The sequence below is a fragment of the Benincasa hispida genome, chromosome 7 (assembly GCF_009727055.1).
Source record: "Benincasa hispida cultivar B227 chromosome 7, ASM972705v1, whole genome shotgun sequence".
NCBI lineage: Eukaryota > Viridiplantae > Streptophyta > Magnoliopsida > Cucurbitales > Cucurbitaceae > Benincasa > Benincasa hispida.
In genome coordinates this window covers 50,489,237-50,500,102 of record NC_052355.1, presented here as the reverse complement: position 1 = coordinate 50,500,102, position 10,866 = coordinate 50,489,237, and the positions used below count along the sequence as shown (strand labels likewise).

Genomic DNA, 10,866 nt, shown 5'->3' with positions numbered 1-10,866 from the left:
CCTCTATACATCGTTTAGCTCCCGTAGTTCCATGATCATCTAGCGCACAACACTTCAACGCCCAGCACCCATAGCTACACAATCGTCTAGTGTATGTACACATCGGCGCCCGAAGCTATGCGATCGTGTAGCACGCAACACTTCAATGCCCAGATTTGAGCATAGGCTGAAGAACTAGAATATGTAGCTCGACCTTCTTCACTTGTTTCTTCAATTACAACTTAATTTCAACTCTAATGACTCCAAATAAATTACACTCTTGAGAACACATATAAACTCATGAATCAAGAGCCAGTTACAAATTTGATCAAGAAATCAAAGAGAAAATAAATGCCAAAACTAAAAATAAAAAAAAATAAAAAAAAAAAACCATATTAGTGCACCATGTTCATATAACTCATGAAAAACACCCACCGCACCAAAATTAAACCAAATTGAGTGCTTAAATCATGCTCTGATACCAATTGTTAGAGTATATCAGCAAATAGCGGAAGCAACAAGGATCGATAAGCACTCTAATTCATTAATATCAAGAGGGTTTCAAGTCATACCTTTGTAGAACTTCTTGAAATCTTGATTCTCATCTTCTTCACCACGAATTTTTCTGCAAAAATTCTATAGATTGCATGCCTCAATTCCACTCCATTCTTCTCAATATATTGCAGACTATCATGCAAAGAAGATGGTTGCATGAGATGCAGCTCATGCTTGAAGTTATTGAAGCAAAAAATGGTGGGTTTTGTGTGAGCAAGTTGAAGGAGTAAATGGAAAAAGTCATAATCCCATTTTGTGTTTTTAAAACTTTTTCAATTTTTTCAATTGATTTCAAAAATTAATTTGATTTCTAAAATTGAAAATATTATTAATTTTACAAAATTAATATCATAAATTAATTTTCTTAATAAAATTAATAAATAATTATTTAAACAACTTAAATAATTGGAATTAATTTAATACCAAATATTAAATTTAATTTTACACAAATTCATCCTCAAATATTTAAATCATATTTCAATATGAATTATCTTATTCTGTTTAATTTTTAAAATTAAACGTGTAATTATATCTCTAAAAGCTAATTCATTTAAGAGCTAGTAAGGGGACCTTGCAGACGTAGAGTTATTCGAGATTAATTGGCTAAACTCATTTAACAAGCTAGGCCAGTTTCAATAGGCTCCAAAATTGTCTCATATGCAAGCTGTTAAGAGGCTACTAAGGTAGTTGAAGGGCAGTTTAGCTCTTGGGTTCATTATTCACCGAGAGTTCTCATTACTCTCTTACATGCTACACTGATGTGGATCGGGTGAATTGGCTCATATAGGTACAAATTTTTTTTTTATGAAAATTTGGGTCATTTATAATTGGGGTTCAAATTTTTAAATCATCGGTACAATTATTCGAATATGATTGATGTCGGATGAAGAATCAATAAATCAATTTCGAAATTGAGGATAATTGCGTTGGATGGCTCTCTCCCCCACCTATCAGATTTCTGGAGAAATCTAGAAGGAAGGGAGGTTCCAGTTCTTTCCGTCTCCAGAGACTCCTTCTCCCTCCTTTTATACCTCCGACGATGGCGAATTTCTCCACCAAAACATTTCTTACAGAATCTTCATTCCCACAACTCTCTCCAACTCAATTCGAACCTGACACTTCTCTTTACAGGCACAGATTTCTAGACAATCCACTAGGTTTAGTTTAATAAATGGCTCAAGCCGTATCAAATCTGCCTCGATTCGTCTCCTTCACGCCTAGCAAAGCCTCTTCTAATGATCCGAAGAAGCTTACAATGCTTGCTCGTAGAAGTAGCATTAAAGCCATGGCAGGGAATGGCAAAGATAATCTCGATCACTTACAGAGAGCAGTGGGAAAGGAACACCAAACATCTCAGCCACCAAAGAAACGAGTAGCTCCTGTTGGTAATTAATCCAACCTTTAACCTTTTGCTGCTAGTTTTAATGTTTTCCCCTCTTTTTGCTAATTTCTCGTGTTTGTTTGTTTGTTTTCTAGGGCTTTGGGATCGATTTCCGACGGCGAGAACGGTACAGCAAATGATGGAGACAATGGAGAGGATAATGGATGATCCTTTTGCTTACTCGGGGGCATGGCCGTCACCTCCATTTACCAGCGATGGAGCTGGTTATAGCAGGGGAAGAACTCCATGGGAGATTAAAGAAGGGGAAAATGAGTACAAGATGAGGTTTGACATGCCAGGTATGACGAAGGACGATGTGAAGGTGTGGGTGGAGGAGAAAATGCTGGTTGTGAAAGCTGAGAAGGCTGAGAAGGTGAAGAAGGCTAGTTCAGAAAATGGGAAGGTAGAAGAAGAAGAGGGAGATTGGTCTGCTAAAAGCTATGGAAGATATAGCAGCAGAATTGCTTTGCCTGAGAATATTCAATTTGAGCAGATTAAGGCAGAGGTAAAAGATGGGGTCTTATACATAACTATACCAAAAGCTAGTGTTACAAGTAAAATTGTGGACATCAATGTCCAGTGAAAAATTGGGAGTAGTCTTCAAGAGTAGTTTTTTTTTTTTTTTTTGCTGCTTTCAGTTTCAAAGTACCTGATGTAAACAGTAATGAAGATGAAGTTCTTGCAATTTCATCCTGGCTTTTGTAATCTATCCAACAAAGCTTTGATGTAAACATTTGTTATTATTGATGGAATGATACCTTTAGTTACCTGCAAAACTGCAACCCCTTGTATTTTCTAGAGCATTGGTTCATCAGAATGTTGAAGATTAAGGCAGAAAACTGATTTTAATATGGTGAAGGCAGGTGGTTTCTTCTGTTATTGTCTAAATTGAATATCAGTGGCTGAAACTTTACTTCAGGAGTGATGTTCTTGCTTTCAGAGGATCAATCTCAATATGAAAGCAATGATAGAGTTTTAGAGAGATGAACCAGAATGCCAATCTTCAAGTGTAAGTTGTTTTCAGATGATTCTCATATCTCTACCTGTAGCCTAGTTAAGTAGGTGAGCCGTTACTTCTGCATGAACAAAACCCTTAATGGATGTCCTAAAAGCAGGAAACTTTCACTATTTCACAACAATTTAATCAGACCCAAGTTGCTGTTTGGACAGATAACTTTCAGAACCGAGAAGTTAGTATCTTCTTCATTGAATTAATCTGTTAATTTTATGCTAAAAACAACAAAATATCCAATCCCAGAATAGGATCAGTGTGCACCTTGAGAACAAGCTCCCACAAGGATGTCTCAGTGTCTTGTAATTGTCTGAACTCAACACCAGCCACCAGTGGTTATGGTATCAATTATCCCACTATATTGATACTCAACCTTTTCCTTAAACTACTTTTATTGAGATGGCCCCATCTGTATTTATGTTTAGTTATTTACTAAAACAAATTGAAGTTGATTACGTTGTTGAAATGACAATGCTCTATCAATAATTCATATGGTATAAGGTTCACAGAACATGTTCGTTTGAATTTGTATCTTAGTCACTGAATGCAATTTATTTTAAAAGACACAACACTGGGAAAGAAGAAAAGGAAACCATTGGATTAGCAGCAGAAATTATACAGAGAAATACTCTCTCTTTCTCTATCTATCTATCTTGCAATCTCGTGAATTTGTACAGATGATATTAGCAGAGAATCAAGCTTACAGCATAGTTTGGATATGATCTAGATGACAGTCTCGAACTCGAGAAGCCTTCGTTTTGACATCTCCTACTGTTTCAATTTGTATATTGCCAGAATTTTCCTCCCCTGTTGCGTAAGGGCTTCCTCAACTGAAGTTATATACAAGTCTTGCCAAAGCATTGGATCATGATTCTTTCTTCTGATGGATCAGAACATGTAATCTGGCATAAAAATATTCATGTCTGGTTGAAACAGTGGGAGGTTTTCGGTATAAAGGTAGAAATGTAATAGATTTTCCTTGGCCAGAGTTTCTGAGTCGATGATTTCTTCGTCGCTTGTAAGAACCCACAGATCCCTGGTGCTCAACCTGTTTAGACAGTTACGACAAAACGGACAGGAACGCGATCTCGCACTCCTGAAGACAAGATTACCACAGGGATAACTCTTAATTGTTAGCTGATGATAAGAAAAATGTACAACAGAAACTTCAAAGTTAAGAAGGAAGAAAATTTGGTGTAAAATTGTACTATTGAGATTACCAATCCTGGAAGCAGCTGAGGCACATCGAATGACCACAATTTGGCAAGACAACATCTCTGCAGTTCTCCATGCATATCCCACATTCTTCATCCCTCTGAAGATCTTCATTAGATAGATTTTGTTCGTCTTCTGTTATCTTCCTAGACGAAGTCTCTCCTTTTGATTCAACACGCCCACTATGAAGTTGCCTAAGTGAAGGGTATATTACAGCTGCCAGGGTTTTTCACAGTAAATGATTTGAAACTAATCTGTTTTATCTCTAGAAAAGCAAAAGTTAGGAGAGAAGTACGGACCATAAAACTCCTTAAGGGTGGCTTTTCTTTCTCTTGGCAACACCAACGGTTTTCCATCGACGTATACCTGCATACTTGAGTAAACATTGAGGGGGCTTTAGATTTCTTTAAACAGGCGAGAAAGAAAACTTCCCCCAGGGCTCAGGAAAATGGAAGTCAAGTTGTCAATAATGCTGCAAGAATTGAGGGAAACACCTTGTACAAGAGTATGTGGAAAAGGCCCAAAAAACTTGGAAGAGGATCTGTGCAACTGAAATCCATCCATTCGATCCAATGAAGAAAAAATGGAGCAAATGGGCTGTAATGCAATCTCATTTGAATACAAAAGCCACCGTAATCTCTCGGGAGCATAGCCGCCCTGCAAATGCAAAACCAAACGGTTCAAACCCCGTGAGAAACCCCAGTTTTCAATGTCAATATCAACAAGTCATTCAACTAATGTAACAACAAAGCTTGTATATCAGAAGTTCAGAACCATGGCAATCTTTTGGATTCTAGAAAATAAAGGAGGGTTTATGGTAAAGCTTATGGATTCCAGAAGATGAAACTTGTGGAGAAGTCTTAAAATTGGGGGAAATGATGGGGATATCGCCAACAAATGAAGATTACCAGTGTACCAACCGCTACACAAAAATTGAAGGAGCATTGAGAGAATAGAACCCCAAAAGTTTCCTCCTTAGATTGCCAGGTATTTGCATTTCTTGGATTAAGCCTATATAATACTTACAATGTATTTGCATGTTTTATATCAGCTTCAACAGCTTTAAGAGATTCTTTAAATGAATTCCTTTTGGGTTGTTCTGGCCACATATTTTTTCCTTTGAATTTGATAGAACAAAAGAACGAATGATAAAGAAAGACAAGAAAAGATGAAATGTATTTGTGGAAAGGCTTTGTCCTGTCATCTGAGAATTATAAGGGGGTAATCAGAACAAAAAGAAAATGAGAGAAAAAAGGAGATGGGTAACCTTGCTTTGGTTTCAAACTTCAAACCTTTGAAACTTTAAGACAAGAAAGGGATAGCTTTACTTACCCTCTGTTTCTTAACTTTCTCAACTGCAATTGGGGATTGCATTGTTTCCAAGTCAGACGTTCCTTCCTTTGCTAAAAAACCCAAAACCCAATAACTAAGCATGTTAAGAATGAAGATAAACATAGGATTAACTAATTCCTCAACCCATTGATTGCTAAAACAAATAAAGGGGTTAGAGATTCGCAAACATAATGGAGATTCTTCTTACCTAAGTATGATCTCATCTCGCCATTCATTCCACCGGAAAGTGGGCAGTGGTTCTTGGCCAGCAACAGCCATCTTCTGTCTTTTAACGAACTCTTAAATCAGCATTTTTGTTTCCCCCCGACTGAATCCCTCCATGTTCGTTTCTTGTTTTAAAGAAATTTGTGAACAAAAAGGTAAGGAAAAGCAAGGATTTTAAGAATTGGGCCATCTCTCCTCGTAAGCCCGAGTTCATTTTATTTCAAGGCTGTCAACTTTACTTTGGACCAAGAGCAATCATATTGAAGAAGATTTCAATTCGAAGTTAAATAGGGGAAAAAATTAATTAGGGCTGTTTTTCTTTAGCCACTTAATTAGGGTTGGACTAAGCTTTAGGCCCAGTATATTTCAAGTTTTCCCATGGGATTAAGACGGTCATGGTTTGTTTTACAGAATTCTATTTTTTTAAATTTTAACATGGAATTTGATATCCTACAAAAAAAAAAAAAGAAAGAAAGATTTTTATGTCGAATATGGTTTAGTTAATTAATAAATAATATCGAATATTCACTATTATTAATTTTAATTTATTATTAAATAGACTTAATAAATTTCAACTAATATCTTTACTATTATGTTATCTTTACTATTTAATATAAATTATCAGTGTTAATTATCAATATTCTAATTAATCTAATTATGTTTAATTAAAAAGTATTTATTTATTTTTATTTTATTAATTAAATAATTAACTAACATAATATTAAATTAATTAATGTTGAATTTAATTGATCTCAATTTGCTTTTAGTTTCTATATATAAATTATTAAATGGAACTCAAAAATTTAACTTATAGATATTAATTATCCTACACATCCAAACACACACATTAATTATCCTATATATTTAAAACTCAGATATTCAAATCTCAAATATTTAATATCTACATCCATGAAACAATATCTACGATTCAAACAGTATCTTAGGATATATCTTACCAAATGTCTCAGATAGTTTTTTGTTTTTTTATAAAAAAAAGTCTCAAATAGGTTTTTTTTTAATTCATGGATTTTCACCATTTCTTCTTCTTTTTTTTTTTTATCTTATCAAAATATCCTTATCATAATTAGTTATTATTATTTTTAGTTTGTAAGTTTAAAATATTTTTATTCTGGAATTTATTTTCAATTTGACGGTTTTAAAAAGTAGCATGCAGAAAATTTTTTTCTTTTTTTGGGGGGGAAAATGTCATAGTTCATACACGTATTTTTAGTGGGGAGGTTACAAAATCATCCATTTTTAAGGTTCTTTTAGTAATCATTTAAGTAATCATTTTATTTTTTATTTTTATTTTTAAAAATTAAGCCTATAGACCCTACTTTAATTCTAAATTTCTTCTTTTGTTATCTGCTCTTAACCAATGATTTAAAAAATCAAGTCAAATTTTGAATGTTAAAAAAAAGTAACTTTCAAGAAGTCGTTTGTTTTTTAATTTTGGTTAAAAATTCAACTATAGTACTCAAGAAAGGGGAAAATTAAAAGAATATTGTCCTTTTAGAAACTATTTAGGCAAATATTGTTGTTTTCAAACTATTTGTAAAAATATTATTATTATTTTTTAAAATAAGTCGAGGGTGGAAAATTCGACCTACATAGGTCGAATTTTGAACCATCGACCTTCCTTTCACTTGTACGTCGAACTTTGAACCCTCGACCTTGCCCTTCCTAACATTATTATTGAGTCTGTTTAATTATCATTCCGGAGACCTTCCTCTATCAAAATATCGTATTTCTAAATTTTCATAAGGTTCCCCTGGAATTCTTAGGCGAATATGAAGCGCACTGGATACAAGTTATGCTTGGAATTGAAAGACAATTCCGAATTAGCTTTGTCCTACGAAAAATTTTGTATATAGTTGTCGGAAGGTTTACACACACTATGTCGAAACTTCAAAGAGATTAGGAAGATAAATGGGCTAGTAGATTAAGGAGAGAGCGATTTCAAGAGCGAGATAGTAGGAGAAGAGCGAGAAATTGAACGAGATTTTAAAGAGAGAGCAAGATTTCAAAGCGAGATTTTTAGGAGAGAGCCGAGATTCAAAAGCGAGAATGTTGGAGAGAGCAAGATTTAGTTTATATTGACTAATTCCGACTAACATTGAACTTGGTAAAATGAAATGGTTGAATAATTGAAAAATGAAATTATAATTACGCATTGAGTTTCTGGGAGTAGATCCCATAATCAAAAAACGTGTTTTGTGATTATTCTAGAAGAAATGTAAAGCTAGTAATCATTAATGAAAAAATAACAACAATAACAGAGGAGAGCAAGATATTGAGAGAGAGCGAGAGTGAGAGTGAGAAGCACGAGATCTTAGGAGAGACGCAGAGTTTTTCACTCTTATTTGAATTTCCATAGAAAATATATAAAAAAAAGATGAAAAAAAGAGCCTAATAATCATTACTAATATATTGAATAATCATTAGACTATAAATTCAATATATTAGAATTATTATTATATTGAATAATTCATTAGACAACAATTGAATAGTATTAGAATTATGTAATACTATAATTTGAATAATCATTAGACAATAAATTGAAAATAAATTGGAATTATATTATATTATTATAATATAAATGAATATATAGATTATTATAATGTAAACTTTAATTATTAAAAAAAAAAAAAATGAATATACAAGTAGATTATTATAATAAAAAAATTGAATATACAATAAATTATAAATAACAAATGATATACATAAGAAATGGAATATATAATTTAATAAAAAAATTATTTATTAATTCAATCCTAACTATCTGGAGCCATCTTTGTAATAAAAGCACCTTCCTCGATATGTCACTAACTGGTTACAAAATCACATCGTTGTCAGTGGGCTAGATTCTATCCAATCCATCTCATTGTGAAATAAACGTGAAACTTTTCGGCTACCAGTCTTCTTCAACATACGATGGATTAGGATTGTAAGACAGGCATTAGGTGCGTGACCAGTAATCTTCATGCCGGTACAGGTTGAAATTGAGAAGAAGTAACATTCAGGCTACATGACATATTTGTTAGTAGTCCTCAATACAAATCTTTGTATTTCATGTTAAAAATGGAGCAAACGGCCATAAATAGTATGCGAGCATTTAAAGCAATTATGACGACGTAACTTTGCGCTTTGGGAACAATTTAGTGCTATGACATGCAACCTGAGTGGAATAGTCTCGGTAATGATGGCTTGTCGAGATCACTAAGTATCGAAAAATCCTGAGAGAAAAATGTAACCCAACGTAAGAGGTGGGTTAATTTCAGATACGACAATGCTGGTAATAATTGAGCAGTGAACACCCAGCAAATGGTTTGACGGGGACCGAAATGTGTCCATTCATGTTCTAACTTTAGAACATATCGATTATTTTGTAATGGCGAGATCGTATTAACTGGAGAAATAGCTTTGCAAACATCAAGAGTGCAGGATTATTCAGTTTGGACTGGCAATCCTGATCACAGCCCTTGGTTCGAGAAGAAATGGAGGCCCCCGAGATGCATACGATTCCTATGTCCCTGTTGAAGAAGTGCAACTATCCACTCTAACAAGACATAAGTGGTTATTGGGGTTACCTGTTTTTGACGGTGAAAGCGTGTGGCCGGTCCACGAGAGTGAATGGTACGATGACCTGGTTTAATTTGTACTGTATTGGTGAGGACCCCACCGGCTCCCGATAATTACAAGGATCGAGGTTAAGTTTTAAATGATGGTTTAGGAACACAATTTTGTGAGCCTCACCAGAATGAAGCCAAATGAGGAAACTTGTCCATAAAGAAAATATGCCGCGGAGCCATGTTTACATAAATTGATCGGATGGAAGTCCTGTTTTCAAGATAAATCAAGTCATTTTTGGGTTCACTTGATGTTTCCCTAGCCCATGTTTAGCTTAAGCCTCCATGATGGCGGGGCAGTATTAGTGGGGTGGAAGTTTGCTTGGCAATGGTTGTTATAGACAGACTATCAAAACAACAAGACCTGAGGTTCGAAAGATAAGTTGGGCCTCTCAACTTTTGCAACCTATGGGCCCTTTGGGAAGCGATTTCCAACATGGCCTCCAACAAGCTTACATCCATGTTTAATGACGCTTCAAGTTAGTTTTGGACGCGTAAGCACGGTTTTCTCGATATGTTGTTTTAATTCCAATTTTCCAATTTTATATCATGATTAGTTAAATTAATTCTAAATTATAATTTAAAAATTTAGGTAGCAGAGACAAAATTTGTGTGAACTAGGACCAGCCACACAATTGTAGCTCAACCAGTAATAGATATATGTTTTTAATCCTTGCTTTCCTATAGCGACCTGAACAAAATATATTAATTAAAACCTAATTTAATTTATTTTATTCACAATTTTTTTTAATTGTATATTGTTCTTTTAAGTAAATTCCCTCTAAATAATGTTTTTTGTGTTTTCAAGTTAATTTGGGAGCCTACAAAAATTTATTTTTGTGCCATATTTGCCTAATTTTTTGTACCGAATTGTCCCAAAACATATGGCGGATCGAATTGATCCCTCCTCCAATATGTTTTCACATTGGTGATGGCATCCTTCTTTGAACAAGGGTGAATGAGAAACAATTCCCGGATTTTCAGCAAGATGTCCCCATCGCCTTAGTAATCTAACCCGTTCCACATGATATTGACTAAGGAACTGGAGATTGGGTCCAAAAGTTGGGCACATTTGGTGGTGCGATGGACTATCTGTGGCAAAGTTTAATTGAGTGTGGGTTTTTTTCTCCTTGACCAGTTTTGCCAAAGATGTCACTCCGGAAAATATATTCTTGGCCTAATATTATATATACATAGGCGTACGTTCACTTCGTCCGGGGAGCAGCTGTGGGTCCATGCTGGTAAAATGAATGAAATTATTATCTATTTTTTAATTTTAAAATTATTTTAAATATTGTCCCTAATTAGTTTTTTTATAATTCACAGAGAGTTTGAACAAGCATAAAGACTCCGTGAGGTTTGCCCCGAATGATCCGAACCAGGTTTCTTTTGCTTATATGTAAGTGACCCAATTCAGAAGCTATAGGAAGATTCCATTATATGTACGATATAAAATTTCCTCCACAGCTCCCTAACGTAGAGACCTGTTTGGGAAAAGGAATTGAGTTTTGATATTTTGCAACACATAAATGTGGAGA

General features: G+C 34.4%; 2 protein-coding genes across 5 annotated transcripts; one reads left to right on the top strand and one right to left on the bottom strand.

The window, feature by feature from the left end:
- The first annotated feature begins 1,448 nt into the window (after positions 1–1,448).
- Positions 1,449–2,691, top strand: LOC120082119 (small heat shock protein, chloroplastic-like). The gene is made up of 2 exons (XM_039037357.1): positions 1,449–1,919; positions 2,011–2,691. Exons 1-2 carry the CDS (start codon positions 1,706–1,708, stop codon positions 2,496–2,498), a joined length of 702 nt encoding a protein of 233 aa, XP_038893285.1. The 5' UTR covers positions 1,449–1,705; the 3' UTR covers positions 2,499–2,691.
- LOC120082118 (E3 ubiquitin-protein ligase AIRP2-like) lies at positions 2,526–6,067 on the bottom strand. Of its 4 annotated transcripts, XM_039037355.1 has the most exons (6): positions 5,683–6,047; positions 5,475–5,545; positions 4,637–4,799; positions 4,442–4,508; positions 4,148–4,358; positions 2,526–4,023 (listed from the first exon to the last, which is right to left on the bottom strand). In XM_039037355.1, exons 3-6 carry the CDS (start codon positions 4,790–4,792, stop codon positions 3,816–3,818), a joined length of 642 nt encoding a protein of 213 aa, XP_038893283.1. In that variant the 5' UTR covers positions 4,793–4,799; positions 5,475–5,545; positions 5,683–6,047; the 3' UTR covers positions 2,526–3,815. The 4 variants fall into 4 exon arrangements, with proteins under 4 accessions (XP_038893283.1, XP_038893282.1, XP_038893281.1 ...); XM_039037354.1 differs by lacking the exon at positions 5,475–5,545 and having other exon boundaries at positions 5,683–6,067; XM_039037353.1 differs by lacking the exons at positions 5,475–5,545; positions 5,683–6,047 and adding an exon at positions 5,169–5,438.
- Positions 6,068–10,866: the final 4,799 nt, after the last annotated feature.

Coding starts and splice junctions, on each gene's coding strand:
- LOC120082119 (XM_039037357.1), top strand. CDS start 1,706: ATGGCTCAAGCCGTATCAAATCTGCCTCGATTCGTCTCCTTCACGCCT. Junction 1,920..2,010: donor GAAACGAGTAGCTCCTGTTG/GTAATTAATCCA, acceptor TTTGTTTTCTAG/GGCTTTGGGATCGATTTCCG.
- LOC120082118 (XM_039037353.1), bottom strand. CDS start 5,251: ATGTGGCCAGAACAACCCAAAAGGAATTCATTTAAAGAATCTCTTAAA. Junction 4,800..5,168: donor ATAAAACATGCAAATACATT/GTAAGTATTATA, acceptor TTGCATTTGCAG/GGCGGCTATGCTCCCGAGAG. Junction 4,024..4,147: donor CTCAGCTGCTTCCAGGATTG/GTAATCTCAATA, acceptor TCTTGTCTTCAG/GAGTGCGAGATCGCGTTCCT.